This window comes from Phyllopteryx taeniolatus, chromosome 3, assembly GCF_024500385.1.
Source record: "Phyllopteryx taeniolatus isolate TA_2022b chromosome 3, UOR_Ptae_1.2, whole genome shotgun sequence".
NCBI lineage: Eukaryota > Metazoa > Chordata > Actinopteri > Syngnathiformes > Syngnathidae > Phyllopteryx > Phyllopteryx taeniolatus.
The window spans coordinates 24,923,617-24,944,860 of NC_084504.1; the positions used below are offsets into that span (position 1 = coordinate 24,923,617).

General features: G+C 43.9%; 1 protein-coding gene and 1 long non-coding RNA gene across 2 annotated transcripts in view; one reads left to right on the top strand and one right to left on the bottom strand.

The window, feature by feature from the left end:
* Window positions 1–50: 50 nt before the first annotated feature.
* Window positions 51–21,244, bottom strand: part of ndufaf2 (NADH:ubiquinone oxidoreductase complex assembly factor 2) — a 23,995-nt gene continuing 2,801 nt past the window's right edge. Inside the window, exons 2-4 of the mRNA XM_061767844.1 lie at window positions 6,114–6,203; window positions 3,510–3,550; window positions 51–1,007 (exon numbers count right to left, since the gene is read on the bottom strand). Coding sequence (XP_061623828.1) covers window positions 768–1,007; window positions 3,510–3,550; window positions 6,114–6,203 — 371 coding nt within the window. The 3' untranslated portion in view covers window positions 51–767. The remainder of the gene's footprint in view (window positions 1,008–3,509; window positions 3,551–6,113; window positions 6,204–21,244) is intronic.
* Window positions 17,915–20,623, top strand: LOC133475262 (uncharacterized). The gene is made up of 3 exons (XR_009787771.1): window positions 17,915–18,209; window positions 18,304–18,526; window positions 18,611–20,623. It is a non-coding gene; the product is annotated as an uncharacterized LOC133475262 (long non-coding RNA).

A 21,244-nucleotide genomic window follows, 5' to 3' on the forward strand; every position in this document is an offset into this window, starting at 1 on the left:
GTACGTTTCTAAAAATCCAAGCCAGAGTGTTACTGAACTGAAGATGGAGGGAGGCCTTACTAGCCAATATTCGCAGTATATTAACATTTTTATCAAATAGACTTAGATACTATGAAACATGTTGGAATAGAGATCTGGGTTTGAATCTTGGCTCTGGCCCTCCTACGGAGTTTGCAAGTTATGTTCTGCAGGAGGAGGGTATCTGTAAAGCTGTAAAACTACTGATTCCAATTAGAAATGTTCCAGCTCGTTTCAAGGTCTGTGCTTTAACATGCTTCCTGTGTGAAGTTCTCCCCGTTCTTCTGCTGGTTTTCTCTGGGTACTGTGGCTTCCATCCACATTCCCCCTTGAGTGACCTTTGGTCACATTTACTGAAGGAGAAGTGGCCTTAAGAAATAGATACTGTACTCTTTAATACTGTGCTGGGAACTCATTTACAAGATGTAGTAATAATCCACACTTCAATGAATCAGAGAGATTATTTCCATTTTGGTGCTGCTGTTTCAGTTTAAATGGACCGTTAATGCTTTGAAGTCAGTGTGTGAATAATATCCCGTACCAATTTATGTATTGAGATTTTTGTGACAAGGTAAGATTAAACTCCTCTTGGCATTGTCATACACGTTAAATAGACTAACCTGCCACTTCATTAGCAGCATAATCAAACAGATCCAACACAACAGCTGTATGAAAACCATCAGCCATTCTATTGGACCGCATTATATGGCCAAGTAGTCTCAGTCCATGCCGCCGTCTCTTTAGGCTTCCTATTTGGAATTGGGGCGCCAGGAGCCCGGCTGGAAGGTGTTGGCAGTGCTGGTGGGCTCCTCGCTAAACTCCCGCTTGCCAAAGCTGGTGGCGGCCGCATGGCCAGCGGCCAGAGTGCTGGACGGCGTCGCCACCAGGCCTTCCTTGTTTTCCTTCGCTTTCAGGGCCAAGTCTTTCTCCTCCACATCCCTGGCCTTCAGCTTGATCTGCTCCCTGTAGGCCTCGTTCTTCGCCAGCTCCTGTGTAAATGCACATGGAACATTATTTGGTGAATAACTGACACAAATTGTGTACACTGTGGGCGTATCCGCTGAATGCGCTCAAACTGTCAATCAAATACCACTACTACAACCTGGAAAAGGATGCTACATTGTCCTACCCGACCTACCTGAGAATCAACCTTGTACCGCTAATTCTGTGGTAGAATGGTAGTTTTCCCCCACCCTCCCATTTATGTTATCAAAAGGTATTAGTCTAGCGTAATGTAACGTTAGCCACTTAAAGCTAGGCTTTAAAAAACAACTAACAAAAAAACTGCAAACATATTTTGTCCCTTTATCCGATAGATCAGGCATCAGGGTCCCCCTCCCTCTTGGTGGAAGCATATTACTAAGCAGAGGAAAAGAAAGTACAGTAGCGGCAAGGGAAATTGAAAATAACAATATAAACGATATAGGGTGTTATCGTACGATAGCTGTTTTTATATCACGCTACGATATATAATGTTATATCACACTGCTCTAGCATTGAGAGATGGCAAGGGATTGGTGGATGGTGAGTGATAGAGAGAGAGATTTTTAGATAGCATCTGCTCACATGTAATAAATAATAAATAAAAGTAGAGGAGAATCAAAGTGGCGCTGCCAGGTACAAACGCGCATGAAGCAGGACGTTACAATGAGTAAAACGTCTAATTGTCCACGCTTGGAAAGGCCAGCTCAACTGACATTCCTGCTGTAAATCCACACCGTCCCTCCCTCACCGCCACCACTTGAGCCATGTCATAAAAAGGCCGTGCCGACTGGGCTGCTGCTACGGCGCGCTGGCCTGGAAAAGCGAGCGGCGCGGCCAGAAAAGCGATACTTTGGGGGGAGAACGGAGACAAAACATACCAAGCTGCTTTTCCAGCCTGTTAATGACAGGATTTAATCCAATCAATTTATGTCGGACTTGGACTGGGAAGAGAGAGGGGTGACAAGGGGGTTTAGGGTAAATGTGCTGGGAGTGATGGCTTGGCCGGTCCAGCTGTCGACGAGCGGACACAAGGAAAAGAAAATTGGAATAGAATGTTCTGGCACGGCGGTGGTTAGGGATGGCACAGGCCCGCTGGCAATGAGAGACGACACAACGAGTAAGCGAGGGATTTCCTATATGGAGCCACATTTCGTTGCAGGACCCAAACCGTTTCCAGCATTCTCGCATTTAAAGAGCAATTAAAACCCAGAGAGAACAACACTGGGGAGGGGAAGAAAGAAAGGACCATCCTTCAGCATTCCCATCTCGGAGAGCCAGGAATAAAATTTGAAAAAAGCCCAAACAACCCAGGCAGGTGTCTGCTTTAACCATCCATCCATCCATCCATCCATCCATCCATCCATTTTCAATACCGCTCATCTTCATTAGGGTGGCAGATGAGTGAGAGCTTATCCTCGCTGATTTACGGTAATAGGCGAGGCACACCCTGGACTGGTCGTCAGCAAATCGCAGGGCACACAGAGAAAACAACCATTCACAATGACACCTATGGACAATTTGGAGTGCTGCTTTAACCAGAGGTGGGTAAAGTACTCACACTATGGACTTAAGATACTTGGGTAAAAAAATACAAAATTAGAAGTACAGTGGAACCTTGATTTAATGGACTTCGGATTTAACGGACACAAAATAGTGCACAGTTGGAACTCAAAATCACCCCTTTCATGTACCAGTGAGTTAAGTTTGGATATATTTTAAAAGTTTTCAAACATTTAACAGTTTTTTTTATGTTTAGTTACAATCATTTTTTCTGTACTGGGTGTTTTTAGCCCACAAAAAAAGTACAAAAATTATAATTTTGTACTGCACTGGTGTTTTTAGGCCAAAAAAGGGCTTCAATTTAACGAGCAATCTGATTTAACGAACGATCCATCCCCCCTATTAGTCCCTTAAATCGAGCTTCCACTGTACAGATTCAACTCCTGTACTTAGTTAAAAGTACAAAAAAAATTATGCTGTTTTTATTGCTCCGTGGTTCACATTCCTCCATTTCCCTTTAATTGTTCTCTTTATAAGAGACCCCAAGCTCACAATCAATAAAGACAGTGGTTGGCTTTACCTCTATTTACATCTTTTAATACGTTGTGTCGTCATCCGCAGATGTTGGAAAAAAATAACAAGCCCATTTTGACAAAGTATTAAAGTGTACAGATATCTGTTTTCATATGTAGTAAAAGTTAAAAAAAATAAATAAATCAGAAAATGTAAAGTACAGATACCTGAAAAAAATCTTCTCCACTGCAGTCATGATGTATTTGTACAATCGTTACTTCCCACCACTGGCTTTAATTAGAACATGGTGTTTATTTTAATGCAGCTCCCAAAAGTTCCTCGTTAGAGAGCGAAAGAGAGAAAACAAATCAAAAGCCTCTCCTTCCCTTGAAAGCCCACCCCCAAGAGTCCAAGCATCATCACAGCTGGGAGGCTGCTGCTGCTGCTAGGCGCTGGTGGTGGGTGTAAGTGGGTGGGTGGTGGGGAAAACGTACCTCAACGGAGGGAGGCTCCTTCCGTCTACCTCGAATCCAAGCTGCAGGAGTGAAGAAAAAAAAAAAAAAAAAAAAAAAAAACAGTGAGAAGACCCACACAAACAAAACTAGCAGTCATACTTCAAAGCAACAGCAGACTTTTTTTTTTTTAAGGTGTTGCAACTTTTTGTTGGTCAACTTGGTCTTATCTGGAGTTCTCGTAGGTCCAGTGCTCCTGAAATCGGACCATTTCCACTGCAAATGTCTGGGGGGAAACAAAAGGGACTCCAGAGTCTGAGCTACTATTGCGCTAGTACTACGTCAGCAAATCTGACAGGGCCTCAATTTACAATGGATTGACTATGCCTTTTGCAACACCCAACCATGTCACAAAGGTTGAACACTATAGAACTTTTCAAAATGTTTGTAAATAATGGCTGCCAGGGTTCTTCCAGGTGGCAGAAAATGATTGACGAGCACTGACTTGAACGTAAAATGATGCCAAAAACTTGTTGTGTTTGGGGTTGCATCACCGGCTATACCCCAAACAGTTTTTGTATTATTCTTTTTTGCTTTAAAAGGGAAACCAAAAATAAACAGTCGGAAACTGTGGGTCAGGAGGATACATTGAGTGGATGCCGTAAATGGTTATACAGAGGCGCTCGAAATACTGCTGCACAGAAGCAGAGTAGCTGCTGAGTTTGAGCCACCACCATGCATAATGTTAGCAAATCTTACTAGAACAAAGTTCAGCGAGCATGAACACATAAACTTTGTGTGTTTTGCTTTTTGTGAATAACTGGCAAAGCGTACTCTTGCTTGACCACAAAAGTCCAAATACTCTTGGATAGACAATTCGTAATTCAAATGTTTGAGATAAGACTTTGGAAAATCTCTCGGGACATTAGTTCAGTGAACAGCAACGCATTAACTCTTGGCTTTTTCTTTGGCTATTTTTGCAACGCCTATTCCAGAAGATGGACCACCCTCATGAATAACAGCATGTGAGACATCAACGTATCTCACGAAAGCTCAGCTTAGCAGGCATTAATGATTAACTGCGAAAATTGTTGTTTACCTATGTTAGTCGCGAGTAACAGGGACAGAGCCCTGAAACAAATAGCAAAAATTTGTGAGGAATTGGCACCCTCCCCAAAAAGGTTTATAATTGCCTATTCATTCTACAAGATGTCGGCAAGTCTCGGCGCCTTTTGCACAATGGTCAATATTGCTATATTAGTCATTCAAACTGCTCTAATTGCTAGAGGACTCTGCATCTTTTTGCACAATTGTCAAAAAAAATAATAATACAAAATTGTACCGGCATAACCAGATTATTAGCAACCTTTTTATTGCTCAGCGACTGTTTTTCTCAATGTCTTTATGTCTCAAAAGTATTCTCTGTCAACTGTCTGTTGTCGTACTACAGCTACAAATACCCGAGACACATTTTTTTGTCTTTTTTTGGACATACTTGGCAAAATAAAGATGACCATAATTGTAATTCTGATTCTGATATGGCCTGACTAAATGAATCACTTTAACATGGGTCCTTAGGCAGGTTTTTCCATGAATAACAGAGGATAGGTTATCCTCCCCCCGCCCCCCAAAAAAATCAGAAAATAGGTGAATTTGTGAATCCCCACTATGCGGGGGAACACTGTGGTGAAGTACATTTGTACAGTAAATATTTCTATATTATGCTCAGTGAGCGATAGAGCAGGGAACAGTTCAACCAACCAGTTGGCTTACTGAGAGTAGGGCCCAACTCATTAAATCGGCCGGATTCATCAGCCGATAGTAGTCCTTTTAAAATCAGAGGATTATTATTTTCTTTTTTAAACACATGAACACATTACAACATAAGACAACATAATGACATTCAAACAAACGACAATACCATGTTTTGGCTAAGTTTCAACACGTATATCTTTTAAATTAATCGGACGATTAATTGGTTATCGGAATTGTATTCTGCCAAATATCGGCATCGGCCTAAAAAAACCAAAAAAAAAACATATGGGTCGGGCCGTAACCGAGATTCCTGGAAGAGAACGGGTGGATCCACTCTGATCTCGGAATTTGAAAGCATGCACATTCTGTCATTTCCGATAAGTACCTTTGTCCTTCTTTCTCCTGCCTGTCTGTCATCTCCCCCCCACCTTTTTTTTTTTTTTTTTTTTTAAAGAAGCTCTATTTTGGCTGAGCTGGCTGCATAGCCTAGTAGGTTCAAGGAAGCCAAAGAGAGAGAGAGCGAGCAGCAAGAGAGAGATTCTCTAACTTCCTCCAGCTAGCGCGGGGGATTCTGGGCCCTCTTTTATCCCTTCTTATTTGCATGCTGATGAAAATGCATGAGGGATAGGGCGAAGCGGGATGAGGGGTTTAAGGTGGATAAAGCCAGCCTGAGACAGAGGGAACCGTTTGTATCCACTTGTAAGGAACATTCTTCTACCGGCGCGCTTGTATAATGCCGGCAGAAGGTGTCTGATTTAAAAAAGAAAAGAGAAAAAAAGAAAACGATACGTGCAATCCCAAACCCCATCTTGCAATGCGAGGATGGAATTAGAACAGGAAAAACACCGGCGAAGGCCTCGGTTCGATGCTTAGAGAGGGACGGACACTCACCGTCCCACTCGATGGGTATGCTGCCTTCCATAGATTTGTACTCTGTGGGATTCGAGGCCTCCACCATCCTCTTGGGACGGACGAGTCTCCCTGGAACAAAAGGAGAGGGTGCACGAGATGATGCAAAGCGCTACAAACAAACAACAATGACGAGTCTCTCTCACACTCACACACACACACACACACACACATAGACAAGCCCCCCCTCCTTGCTCACACATATAAATACACGGAGGAATGACAGCGCTGTGACAGGCCATGGATGATTACCTCGTGGCCCCCGGGCCCTTCTCCTCAGATCTCGCTGAGTGGCTCCAAATCTGGGCTAAGCCTTTATGCAAATGAGGCTCCCTTTCACCCGACCAACCATGCCCCCCTCCCGACCGCCTTTCGCCGACCAGCTCTACCAATAGCGGCGCTGCGGCTAACAATGCCCTCCAAAATCAACATCAAGCCGCGCAGGAGACAAAAGAGGTCAGATATCACAGGGAACAGTAGGGGAGGAGGGGGCAGGCACGAGCCGTGTGGAATATTAAGTGCTCCTTTTCCCTATCTGTGTACGGCACGGGGCTCGCCAGCAGCAAGGCCGCCACCAATTATTTTGGTGGAAATCTGCTGATTAGACAAGTTTGGCTGGCACACAATGAGACAGAGATGGCGACGAAGAAGGAGGGTGGGTGGAGAGTGAGAGAATGAAAGCAAATGACGATGTGGCTTCATAAGGCGTGCAAGTGCTTTGTTTCCACAGATTCCCCCTCGCAGGTAGTCATTCCGGCTGCCCCCCGGATGAGAAAGGATGGGCTGGAGGAGGCGGTTATTGAGAGAGAGAGAGAGAGAGCGAGAGAGAGAGATGATGCATGGCAAAACATTGCTAGCAGGAGAGAAATGGACGGGCAAGGAAAACAACACGCTCCAAAACACAGACAATCTGTCAGGATTCCATCAGCACTCCGTCGGCAACTGACTGGATGCCAACTGATGGAATTAATGTTCGGATCGCTTCGGCGTGAGGATAAATAGAAGAGATGGAAGCGTTTAGCGCCGTTTCCACCAAGCAGTGTTGTTTGGTATGCATTTTCTTTTTATTTTTTTTTGCCTTTACATCACAGGCCGACTGAAGGCCTCCGGGCCACACCCCACCCTCTACGTCATATTATGCGGACCGTGAAAACCTGCCACCATTTTTTTGGGTTAGGGTTAGTGAGATTCATAACACTCCTACACTGAAGTCACATACTTTTTTTCCCCCGTCTGGAAGCAGTAGGGATTGTTCTACCAGCAGCCAATCAATCATATTGCTGCAGGGCGTGCCCTGCCTACAACGTGAGTGGGATTCCTAATAACGCTTCCTTGAGTTCAATTTGTTCCGTGACCACGTTGGTACATCAAATCACTTGTATCGCACCTTACCTTTTTCCAATGAAAATTTAAAATCTGCTAAAATTTTAAAGAAAAAAATAGCACACTCCAGTTTTGTATTGTATAAAAACATAGAATTATAACACAATTAAAGACAATGCAAATAATTAAACCCTTTTTTTAATGCTTTAATTCAATGGACATTATGCTGCTCCTTCTGGTGTGTGCACCTTAACCACCAGGGGGCAGTATAATATATACATAATATGTATATTATTATATCCGGCCCCCCCAAAGGCAGTCATAATTACGATGTGGCCTGCGATAAAGTTTGACTCTGCTGCTTTACATTACTGTAGGGTATCAAAATACCCAATCAGTAAGACTTTTTGGCACCCTTCCGTCCAGCATCGGTACAGTATGGTCACAAAGTAGAGCTAGACACAATGGAACAGTGAAACATCACTTCTGTTCTACAATACGAAGGGCACAAGAGAGCCTGTCCCATACTTAAGAGGGCTACGCACATACAGAGGAGTTTGTTTGAATGGCCAATTGTTGATAATGGAAAGACAGAATGATACTTTGATTAACATGCACTGTACTGCGTGAAATGTTTCGGGATAATTAAGTTTTGGATTACACGATGATGTGATTTTTACGGTATGCATATACCCACTTTATAAACCCTCAGATGATAGTATTCCCTTTCTATTGCAGCCCTATGGGGGGCACAAGTCAGTGCAAACTGTAGGCCGGTCCCAAGCCCGGATAAATGCAGATGGTTGCGTCAGGAAGGGCACCCGGCTTAAAACTTTGCCAAACAAATATGAGCGTTCATCCAAAGAATTCCATACCGGATCGGTCGTGGCCCGGGTTAACAACGTCCGCCACCGGCGCCGTCAACCTGCAGGGCGCCGTTGGAAATTCAGCTACTGTGGGTCGAAGTCAAAGAAGAAGAAGAGGTGGAAAGCGGGTTCTTTGGCAGAAAGAGAAGAGGAAAGCATTCCCTTTCCCTTTCTAAACCCACCCACGACGAAACCTAACTGTAAAATTTGGTTGTTGTACTAGCATCCTCTTAGCATGTTTACTGTTACGCTGCGAGAGAACAAAAGCCGTTTCTGTGCATATACGCTTCTGTAATTACGCCTTACGAGGTTGACGCTATACTTTATGTGGCCGCCTATATAGTAATGAGTCCAGTTAATTAGGCTAGCATTGCTTTGGTTCCCCTAGATTGTCACTTACAGGGCCTCACAGGCTCCACAGCTCCTCCTTGATACGCATGTCAGAGGAAGGAAATAAAAACATAAGAAACATTCTAGGATCCTCGTGCTCGCTAACATCAGATGTCTTCTGAGAAATTGTCCCCCCACCCCCACTCCCCTCCACGTTCACCGCCATGATTGCAGAACAAAAACAAGTGCCAGCAAACAAAAGGCTGCGGTCTCCAGGCGCGGCGAGCAAATACATTTAACAGGTATGCTAATTATAAACAGATCCAATCCATATTTGCATTGAGTGTGGGTGGCAGCGGTACAGAAATGGTACAATTATGACACAGCCCCCACACGCAACACGTTGCGCACCAGCTAATGCCGAACTAGTTCCCCATCTATGGCCATTATTTTCTCGGCTAGGTTGCATTCTCCCGTTCCGACATGGTTCTCCTTTTGTCTCGTTACTGTTGCACGCCTCTTCCCACTGGAGGTATTTATCCCCGGATTTGAATAACACATACAGTATGTACATATGTAGATACCGATCCTCCCAACACATATACATACTGGAGACGGGGGGTTTCGGGAGCTATACTGGTGCTCTGCTGGTAACCTCGCATCTAGGACAGCTGCAGAAAAACACGTGCCGTGGTTACACAACCGCGACTGGAAATGACAAGGAAACACAGCAGTTGTCAAAATTAACAAAATACTTCACAGTAGCTCGTTACTTAAGATAGCGAAGTTACGCAGAAATAACTGGAATTCTTAGCAAGTGTGTATTTGTAGGACAGTGTGTAATGTACAGTATATGCGTATTCAGTATCTATGTATGGGTGTCATATTGTGAGCATCACCTTTGCTCTGATTTCTTTAGTATTTCCTTTTAAATTTGATAGAAATACATCAATATGCACAGTAAGCCTAAATGTATGTGTATTGCGCAGCCTTTTAATTGGTGTCATAATTTGGAAACGTATACTGTATATTCATTATTAGAAGATGCCATATTGAGAGTGAAAAAAAACCCAGTGATGTCTTTTAGCATTTACATTTTTTTTAACAAAAAAAAAAAAAAGGTTGTCTAATTGAGTATAAGCCTAACTTCGGGGTATTTATAATTTGCCATTATCATTAATTATCATTTTATTCCCTAAAGTGCTTTTCAAAGATAATTTAAATGAAAAAAACTGTGATGACCTTTTTGCATGTATTTTTTTTGTTTTCTATCTTTCTAAAATGTATAAATCACATTTAAAAAATTTGGAAAATGGCGGCTGTGTCCCACTGGTTAGCACATTCGCATCACAGTTCAGAGGTCAAGGTTTCAAATCCGGGCTCTGGCTTTGCTATGTGATGTTTGAATGCTCTCCTGTGTGGGTTTTCCCTAGGTACTCTGATTTCCCATGTTCCCAAAACATGCATGCTAGGTCAACTGAAGACTAAATTGTCAGTATGTGCCCTACACGTGCTCCGCAATAGGCTGCCGACAAGTTCAGGGCGTACTCCGCCTCTCGCCCAAAGTCAGCTGGGATCGGCTCCAGCATACCTGGAAGCCAAGTGAGGATAAGCAGTACAGAGAATGGATGGATGGAAGATTGGATAAAATTAAATTGAACTGTGTTTTTGCTTAGCAAGTTCATTTCAATCTTTTTTTTTTAACTCCATTGATTTAAATAAAGATCATCTGTACTGTTCCAACTTATTGACAATTAGTTATTATTTTATTCCCTCATACTTAAATTGACTCAAATGAGTGTTTTGTTGAGCAGGTTTTCTCAATTACAAGTTGTTGGAAAACTTTGATGGCTTTTTTTGCATTTATTTCCTTTTTTTTTTTACCCCAGAATATTTGTAAGTTGGGGCACTCATCAGTCAAGGTACTGCTGTAAGAGTTATTGCTTAGTGAGTGACTGGGAGCTGGGAGCTACACTATTTATAGTGTTCCATTCCTTTTCAAACATTAGAACACATCATTACAACACAAATATTGTTGCACGGATGCTGCACTATATGCCCGAAAAGCGGGCTGCCATTAAAGGGTGACTTGGACCTGTTTTCATTGAATTGCTATAAAGGTCATAAAATCAAAGGACAAGCGGAGAAGGTGTTGCAAGCGTTCACGGCGTTGCTGTGTTGTTGTGTGGATTTCTTGAATAGCTTGCATGTGAATCACATTAAGTTGCTGGTTGACAAAAACCCCACATTTCCTGTACTTAAACTTTAATTAGAAAAGCTTTTACAACAATCTAATGGAGGGCTTTTATTTGGAATTAGATGAATGCAATAATATGATAGATATTGATCGTTATAGATTATATACTTGTATAAGTGAGCTGCATTACATTTACATATCATCATCTTGGTACGTTGTCCTGCCCTCTCCAAACCCAACCAATTGATGGTCGCTCCACAATAAATAACATTTTAGTTTCCTCTGTGCCCAAAGTGCCGGTTTATGTGGGAGTAAAAAAAGCATTGTGAATGCGTTTCTTTGTCCATTCGTATATTAGCAGGCCACTTCTGAGTTCATATAAATGATGTAAGACGACGAGACTGAACCATTTATAGCATAGTGTTTCTTCTTATTATCATGTCAACATTGTACATAAATCCTGTTAAAATCATCCATCCATTCATTTTCTATAGCTGATTAGGGTCACGGGTGAGCTGGAGCCTATCCCAGCTGACTTTGGGCGAGAGGAAGGGTACACCCTTGACAGGTTACCAGCCAATCGCATGGCACATAAAACCAGTTCAACTCATTTTACAGCAAGTTTTGTGAAGTTTTCTCTCTCTTCTATCACTGTAGGTGATGAAAATCCATTCATGCATTTTGCTTGACAAAGTTAGCTGATCTCTTTCTTGTTTTTCTTAAGATGGTGTGCCTACCCTGAAGTCCTCTGGTGCCCCTACCAAAGGAGGAAAACCTCTGTTTCCAGGTTTCCTCCGTTTTTTTTTTTGTTTTTTTTGGGAATAAAGTCATAGTAGGAGCATTGAGGTCCTCCTCTCCCTCAGAGAGAGAGAGAGAGGTGAGAGAGACATGAAGGGTGTTAGCAGCTCTTGATCTCAGCGGGACCCTTGTGACAGGTCTGCCTCCTCATCACTCACTAGGGGGAACCTACTTACCAATATGCACGCACACACATAGATGCACACACACAGGCTGGTGAACAGGCAGATTAACCTGAGGGACAGGAACGAGGGTGCTGCCTCTCACCGTGAAGGACAAACAGCAGCATTGCGTCGGGGAGGGAAAGAGGGGGCGGTGAGGTGGGGGGCTGGGGAGGGGCTCCGGCAGCTGTAGGAATGAAATCCCGCCGCATAAATATTCATGAGCCATCTCACCTGTCTGAGTACAACTCATCTGCGAGCCCGCAGGTGGGGGAGGGGAGCCAGGAAGGGAGGAGACTTAGGGGTGGGGCGGTGAAGGAGGCGAGATGGGGGTTGCCGGAGCAGCACCGCGGCGTGCCAAATCGAACGGCAGGCACGCCTTCGCTAGAATAAGACGCCGCGTGTGTGCTCTGAGGGGGCTGCTCTTTGAACCCTGGATACACCCTGCTAAACTCTATCACCTGCGCCAACTCACTCACTGTCTCTCACACATGCACACACAACCCCCAACTTGACGCATCATCTCCCAGGTGACTCCCGCCGGGGGGGGGACCTAACAGGTTTTTATTATTATTATTTTTTTTTTCCACCTCAATGTCGTGGCAGGCATCTCTCGACTGTCAAGCGCTCGCTCTTTTGATGGCACCCGCAGATGTCAGTGAAGGGGAAAACAACCCGACTGGAAACATCTGGAGCGAGAGGGATAAACAAATCACCTCCCGCCGACGGGTAGACCAACGCCTCGCCGGAGACGCACCTGACTAGCAGCGGGGTACAAGGCGGGGAAGCGGGCGAGTATTTCAAGTCTTCAAGTCGCAGCTCCCTTGAATAACACAGCTGCTTTTAGGCTAAGCATCGCACTCGTGTTTACAAAAAAACAATTACTGGGTTAGTTCAACTGAAACCATGGTTTTAAGATACTCTGGTACCTTTACTTACGGCTTTGTTTGTCAGTTTGTTCAGTAATCAAGCTCAAAATTAATTTGCCCATTTATTCATTTTCCCTATTGAAAATGAATTGAAATGCCATTAATCTATTCCAGCCTCGCCCCCAAACCAACTTTTTGTTCCATTTTCTTTGTAAAGAAAAATATCATTGAATTGGATAATACATAAAAGAAAATGTAACTGAGATCAACTGATTTTATTAAGTGTAATTACTGAACATAATAACGTAGTAATCGTGTGTTGGAGGTGTGTCTTTAAGGGGTGTGGCCTAGTGCAAGACGTCAAGCGCTAGAACAGGTTAGTTCGGTGTGAGTGTTTGTTTCCTGCAGCTGCTCACTGCGAATGTTTTCATTTTGTATTTGTATTTGAATATTTGTCCCGTTCAAAGAAATCCCTGAAAGCGCAGACACTGCGTTCATTGAAAGGACCACGACTTGATTGTAATTGGTTAATCAGGATCAGCAGTGCTGACATCATTCAAATTCAATGTATTGATTGGTTTAGAGAGGCAAATATGTCCATGAAAGCAGGCTCTGAGTCAGCAGCTCTGTGCACAACACAGCAACGGAGCAGGTGACTGATGTAATAAACGCATGACACAATGAATCGAAAATGAAATTCGTTGCCAACACTTTTTTTTTTTTTTTTTTTTTTTTTTTTTTTTTTAAATCGATTCGTTGTTGCAGCCCTATTCCCATGTACAAACCCCAATTCTAATGAAGTTGGGATGTTGTTTAAAACAGAAATAAAAACAGAATACAACGGTTTGCAAAACCTTTTCCACTAATTTTCATTTGAACAAGATACTGTATTTAACGTTCAAACTGATAAACTTTTTTTTTTTTTTTTTTGGCTAATATTCACACATTTTGAATATGACGCCTGCATGACATTCCAAAAAGCTGGGACAGGGGCACGTTTACCAGTGTGTTACATCACCTTTCCTTTTAAAAACACTCAATAAGTGTTTGGGAACTAAGGACACTAATTGTTGAAGCTTTGTAGGGGGAATTCTTTCCCATTCTTGCTTGATGTACAACTTCAGTTGCTTAACAGTCCGGGGTCGCCGTTGTCGTATTTTGCCCTTCATAATGTGCCACACATTTTCAATGGGGGAGAGGTCTGGACAGATGTCAGGCTAGTCTAGTACTCGCACTCTTTTACTACGAAGCAAAGCTGTTCTAAAACGTGCATAATGTGGCTTGGCATTGTCTTTCAAAAATGAGCAGGGATGTCCCTGGAAAAGAGATTGCTTGGATGGTAGCATATGTTGCTCCAAAATCTGTACGTTCCTTTCAGCATAAACAGATGCCGGCTTTTGAACTTTGCGCTGATAGCAATCTGGATGGTCCTTTTCCTCTTTGGTTTGGAGGACACGACGTCATGATTTCCAAAAACAATTTGAAATGTGGACTCGTCAGACCACAGCACACCTTTCGTCAGTCCATCTCAGATGAGCTCGGGCCCAGAGAAGCCGGCAGCGTTTGTGGGTGTTATTTATCTATGGCTTTCACTTTGCATGGTAGAGTTTTAACTGGCATCTGTAAATGTAGCGATGAACTGAGTAAACTAACAATGGTTTTCTGAAGTGTTCCTAAGCCCACGGGGCAATAACCTTGACACAATGATGCCTGAGAAGATTTGTTCTTTTGAACAAAACGTTTGCGAAAGTACCAAGTACGCTCTGATACAGATACAGTCGTAGGTTTCTGCTCGACACAGGTAGAACTACTTCTACGGAGTTAAAAGTCTACTCTCATTGAGGAGCTACGGAACTGCAGTCTGGTCAGGCTGCCTACGACAATTCCGACCCCCACTCCTGCATCACACCCACAGTGGAAGCGCCACGAACGGCGAAGGAGGAAGCAGAAGCGAGGCAAGCGTGTGTGTGTGTGTGTACGTACGTAAGCACGCACGCACGCCACGACAGCCGGTCTGTGAGAAAACTGCCGACTCCTAACTGGTCCGCGGTGCAAAGAAAGTTGAGGAACACTGTTGTATGGTATTCAATTGAATATAGGTTGAAAAGGATTTGCAAATCATTGTATCCTGTTTTTATTTACGTTTTGCCCAATGTCCCAACTTTATTGGAATTGGGATTGGTATATTTCTCTTGCCTTCTCACGGTATTTGTTTCTTAACACCCCTCGTGGAGGATGATGTCGCAAAAAGGCCAAAGAAAAATCATGTGTTCAACCAGCATCAAGAGGTCTAATGGTACCGGTACGTCAGGGTTGTATTGTACCAAAAAATGTTGTTCAAATTGTATGATATTAGGGGTGGTAGACTTCTTACAGGTCCCACTGTATTTCTGTAGTAAGGCCATCCTGCCTACACAGTAGAAGCATAGGCCAAATCAGGGTTTGCCGATTGAAACCTGAACTGGACTGCAATTAAACATTGCATGATACCACATTGACTGTAGTGGAACAAAAAGTCATTTCGAAGAAGCCCATCTGCAGGCCTTGACTGAGTTTAGTTTATTTCATTCCGAGGGGATGTGCACCAATGGGTGCATGGTAATGGACAGCCTGATGAAGATGGAGTGATCCGATAAGCATCAGTGATACCAGGGAAACCAGGTACCAATCCTGAATCTCTTGCCTCCAATCTCTAATCTAACTGGGGGGCCTGTAACCATGGTTACTATTAGCTGTGAGCCTTGTGACGTGGTGAGAGGTTTAGAGGGAAAAGGCCAGCCGTTGTTTTGCATCCGCTGTGGCAAGAGGAGGAGCTTAAGCGTAAAGTAGGCCTGCTGCCGCTTTTACATGTTATTTATTTTTTTATACTTTAAAATTCAGCCCTCATTCTGTTTGTCCCTGTCGCTGTTGAAGCCGCCGAGGCTTGAGCGGCTCGTAGCAGCGGAAAGCAGAATAATTCATATGGAAGTAAAAAAGAAAAGAATGCTGATTTCCCCCGAGTGTCACTTTTAACTAAACGCAGGCGTGCTTGTGGGGAGGAGGGAAACGGTAGCCCCGCTCGCTTAAGACCACCAGTCCTCTTGAAGTCTCCTCAGTGGAGGGAGAAAGATTGTGGTGAGCCAGGAAGTCAGTGTGCTTTTGTGTAACCCTCTCTTCCACTCCTTCCTCCCTTGTGTGTGTGATGTCCATACACCAAGCTGTCCACCCCTTTCCATTCACCTCCATCACGCTCATCCAACCCCCTTCCTCTCCTTTCCATTGCACCTCCAGACCCCCCGCCTCCATTAACCTGTCTCCACTTTCTCCCGTCTGCCCATTCCACCCACTCATTTCACCCTCTTTCTGTCAAAAAGCCTCCTTTCACTTTCACTCTCGCCATTCTTCCCCTCCATCTCATCCGCTCTGTAATTTCACCCCGGATGTCAGCATCCCCCTTGTTCTTTGTCACTCACTTTTTTTTTCCACCCCACCTTCTCTTTCCTCCACACTGGGCCTTATCGCTCCCTATTCCTCTATGCCTGTCTGCTTCATTAAAATATTCAGAATAACCGGCGAAGGGCTGTCTGCTCGTGTGCCAGTCGGGACTTTTGGTGACAGGAAGCCCCCTCGGGTGGCACAACATCTTGCCGGCCCATCTGAGATCAGAGCGCATTGGACAGTCAATTGCATCTCTGCAGAAACTGGTTAATATTGTTCATTTGCAGCCTTGCCTCATCATAATAACTCTCGATTTTGATTGACACTGTCAGAAAAATTCATTTAGCAGTGACGGGACCGGCTCAGGTCATGAATTTGGCACCTGGGCTTCAGTGGGTCCATCTCTTCATACCACTACGATCACATTGCAGTTATAGAAACTATCAATACTATACAAAACCACAATATAAAAGCATGCAACTGTGCCAGGAATATCACCTGGAGCAGTTCAGAATGATCATTTGACTACTAACAGGACAAAAACATAATTTGTTCAAATAAAATACTAACAATACCAACAATCACCAGAGTTGCTGATTATTAAATGTATCAATGTGTGTAGACCACTACAGGCATGTTTTGCAAGTCAAACTTGACTTGCTCTGACCAACCAATCAGAGGATGGAAAATGCTGACTTTGTGGGCCAGCTAGATGGCCCTTTGAGGCAAATTTGAAATCTGATAGATTAAAGAAAAACTCATACTGCAAATACATAATTTAACATTAATCACACACACACAAAAAATATTTACTTTACATAGGGCACCACAGTGTCATACATGTGCGGAGTTTGCATGTTCTCCCCCTGATTGCGGGGGTTTTCTCCAGGTACTCCGGCTTCCTCTAACATTCCAAAAAGATGCATGTTCGGTTCAACAAAGACTTTAAGAATTAAAGTATCCATAGGTGTGAATGTGATAGTGAAAGTTTGCTTGTCTATATTTACTCTGCATTTGGCTGGCGACTAGTCTAGGGTGTACCCTGCCTCTTTCGATTGTGTGGGTGTACCTAATGAAATTACCAGTGAGAGCACACTCGAGTTCATGGCAGACTTGAAGTTTGAACCGTGGTGACATTGGCGGCTTCGCCCTACTTGTGATGCTGTCCCACTATTATTTGTCGCCTTTTATCTCGGCTTGAGCATCCATCTTTCCAAATGCCTTTTTAATTTAGTAGTTAAGCCACTCCATGATGCTCCATCTCTCTCTCTCTCTCTCTCACACACACACACACACACACAGACACACACGTGCCCACACTTGGCAACCAGCACCATGCGAGATGAGCCAAACACACTAGCGTCTCTATAACGATTAAACAACCTTCATTTAAACCTTGTGCACCACAACGCTGCTGATCAATTAAAGTGATTTACTGTAGCGGGTATGGACATCGCCAATGCGCTGTAAACGGCACCTTGATGTCCTACTGTAGGGTAGACCTTCCTTCACGGCACCTAGGGGACAACTTGTGGCAGAATAAACAGCCATTTGGACCCGCGTCTCCCTCCGCTGCGATTCTTTCCATGAAAATAAGCGGCTTGAATCAATGCTCTGATGACACGCGGCCATCTGTTGTTGTGTTAAGTGTGTTAGGGCATGAAGTGGAGAGGGGAAAAAACACAATCGCTGACTCCTTTTCAATACAAAGGCGATACAAACGCGCGCACACACACAGAAACACGCACCTCCCTCACAGTCCCGAGAGTCGGCCATCCTGAAATAGCCGAGTGCAGGCCTTTTCAGTTTGGACTTCATAGGAGGGAGCTGGCTGATCAAATAAATAATAGACAAAAGGCAGAGGGATAGTGATGGTGCGCCTTTTCTCTGACACAGCGTGGCGCACCTCTGAGGAACCTCTGAATCCCTTCCATTCCCCGCACACAACAGGGAGAGAGGAGCGATAGATTAAAACTGCATGGCAGACGCTGCTAAAAATGAATAGGGCTAAAAATACTCCCCTTTTCAGACAGACATGAAAGGAAACTGCCTTTCCTCTGTCCGGTATTGAGCAGTCACTGATTCGCCGAGACAAAAGGCTACACCTCCTCAAAGAGGTAAGAAAAATAGCAATCATACAGGCAATTATTTTCAAATGCGCCTGCAGCGCCCGATAATGTCAGTGCGCCTCTTCTCTTCCAAAATAAAAAGGAGGCGACGGCAGGCGTCGGGAGCTGCAAGCGCGCCGCCGAACGAGGGCTCGTTCGTCTTCGGCTTTCATCTGGCTCGCATGACACGGCGCCCCATGCAGCGTAAAGCAGAGCCGGCCGGGCCTGGGGGAGCGCACAAAAGCATGAGAGAGAGTGGAATGAATATTGATTCCATATTCATCTGGATGGAGCCCAACAACAAGGCTCGGGAAGACCAGTGGATGGTAAGCCAGTGGCCATATACAACCATCAGCGGGGCACCATGGACCGGCAATGGGGACGCGGCGCTAAAGTGGTTCCCTCTCCAGGCACGCACTTCACACTGAGGCCTGCTCGTTTTGATGTGAGGCACTGGAAGGAGAAAGAAAGAAAGTCCGCTGCTGAGCCCAACCCGCTCCACTATGCTGAAGTACTCCTCTGCACTGAATCGTAATCTTAACTGGCAAGGCTTCAAAGGGGGGAAAAGTCGAGAGGCAGCAACAAAAGGAGAACGGGGGCCAAGGGGAGGACGGACTCACTGGAGGAAAGTAAAGAGGTCTGTCTGCACCGAGACACTGTGGAACTCAGACTGGACATAATTACACAAAAAAGTCGAAGAACAGATGTCGGCCAAGGCCGAAGGATTCACAACATGTCCGTCTGATTCTTTTGATTGAAAAATCAGAACATGTCAGGCCACTCCGGTCCTGTAGGTGGTAGTGATGCACACCACTATTAGCTCTTAACTAGAAAAGAGCTACAGGGCTTCCCAATTTACAATGGAGGCCCGTTCCTACGGTGACTACGTAACTTGAATTTCTGCGAAAGTCGCGATAAGCCATAGTCTATCACTAACCTATGCTAATGTAGTAGTATAATCATAATTACAGTAAATATTTTGATGAAAACGACTCCTAGGCCGTAAATATAACAATGAAATGAAAACAAGTACCGCGCTAACCTAGTGTGGCTTCTTGTGCCGCCTGATGATGTAGTCTTACACCACTGTGATCCCCTTTTTCACTGCCAAGCTAGGTTGTAAGCGCTACCATTTCTAGTACTTTGTCAGTTGTATTTCCAGGTGTGCTGAGCTTACACCATGAGTGGAAACCACCGCTGGTTGGTAGCGTCATTGTGACATTTTGTTTGCCTAATAGCATTATTGCATTTTGGAAAACAAGAAGAAAAAAAACCCCATAACAAACAGTGCAAAAAACTACTTTGCGTAGCAGAGTACAGATATGTCTCCATGTTGTACAAGAACGCACACTCAGTTACTGCTTTACAGTACTGTTATTCATTAAATTGTTGAATATTTATGGTCTAGACTACGAATAAGTGTTTTCATACGAATTTTGAAATAATTATTACTTTACTACTGTTAGCACAGATTAGTGATAGACTACGGCGCGTTCTGGCGTACCAACAGATTCAGCCAACGTAGCCGCCGTAGGAATGGAACTCAGTCGTAAACCGAGGATCTGCTATAGCTACTTGGTTTGCCATGCTTCTACTTGCTGCTGGCACTGGCAAACCTAAGTGCTACCGATACTATTTCTCGTACCCGGTCAGTCGTGATTTTCCAAGCGTGCTGAGCCTATCCCATATGGGTGACTTAAACCACTGCTGGTTGCTCATTGGTCACGTAATTGTAACATTTGAGAATACATACAAAAAAAAAAAAAGCTTTGGACATAACAGTAACATACTCCATAGTCTCCACTTTTCCACAGCGGCCCTTCGTCGTCTTCTGAATACAATTTGTCCTCATGGACAACAACAATATACCAAGAAGTAAATACAGGACACTTGTATTCCTCCATTGTTGTTGTATGTCAGCGACTGTTGTTCAGATTGATGTGTTCAATGTGGGCATGGTTTTTAGCAGATTCCTGCAGTACGAATTTGAAGTGGAACACCTTCCTGCCTCACAGGATTGAAAAAGCCTGACGTGTCAGATGAAGCTGTTCCACTCCAGCCCTGTAAGAGGTGGTAACGTATAAATTGGCTACTGGTAAAACCAAGTACTACGAGGTACAAATTTTTTGTACTTTGTCAGTCAACAAGCCAAGACTATAACATATGGGTGACATAAATCACTGCTGGTCACACACTGTTCTGGTAAATCCTAACATCTGCGGATGCACTACAAGAAATGACAAACATATGCCAATGTTAGCTTAGCCTGTTGCTGTGCCTTAACTGTGGACAGTACACTATGACTATTACAATCCTCCGCAGTCGCCACTTTTATGCAGTGGCCCTTCGTATCCTCTCGAATAAAATCTGTCAACTAATCATGACAAACAGCCACATGCCGAAACCCTCATCCTCCTCGATTGTGTTTCTTTTTTTGCGGGTCTTGTTCTGACTGATGTGTTCAATCTGGCGTGGTGTTCACAGATTCAAGCTGTACTATTTTAAACAGGAAAACAGAGTGGACATGAGCCAAGTGGAAAGATGGGCGGAAACTGACACGGCAAACGTTTTTCACCAGCGCACCATCTGCTGGCTTTGGTGACCCTGATTGGAGCGGACTGCAATGGCAAAAAGTGATTACCTCGCGGTTAAGACTTGGTAAATTGTTTAAAAGTTATTAAATAGTAATGATTTGGAAGAAGTTAATACTTAATTTTCTCATTTATAAACAACATTTGTTGGGACCATAGGTTATGAACAGTTTTTAGGTAGTTCTGCTAAATAACTATCCAATAAATCTGATCAAAACATAACCTTACGCTTTTTGCACTTGGCTGAGGTAAAAACAAGGTGGCTGCATCCTTTTAGTCCTCTCTCAGAGAAAACTATTAAAGTCTTCATACATAGTTTACCACACGCAAGATTGCTTACGCCCCAGTTTTCTAAAGTTAACAGTCCGAGAGAGGTAGAAAATGGGAGCAGCAAAGCATGGATAAAGGTAGGAGGATGGACCACGAGCACTGGGGGATGAACAAATGAATAGA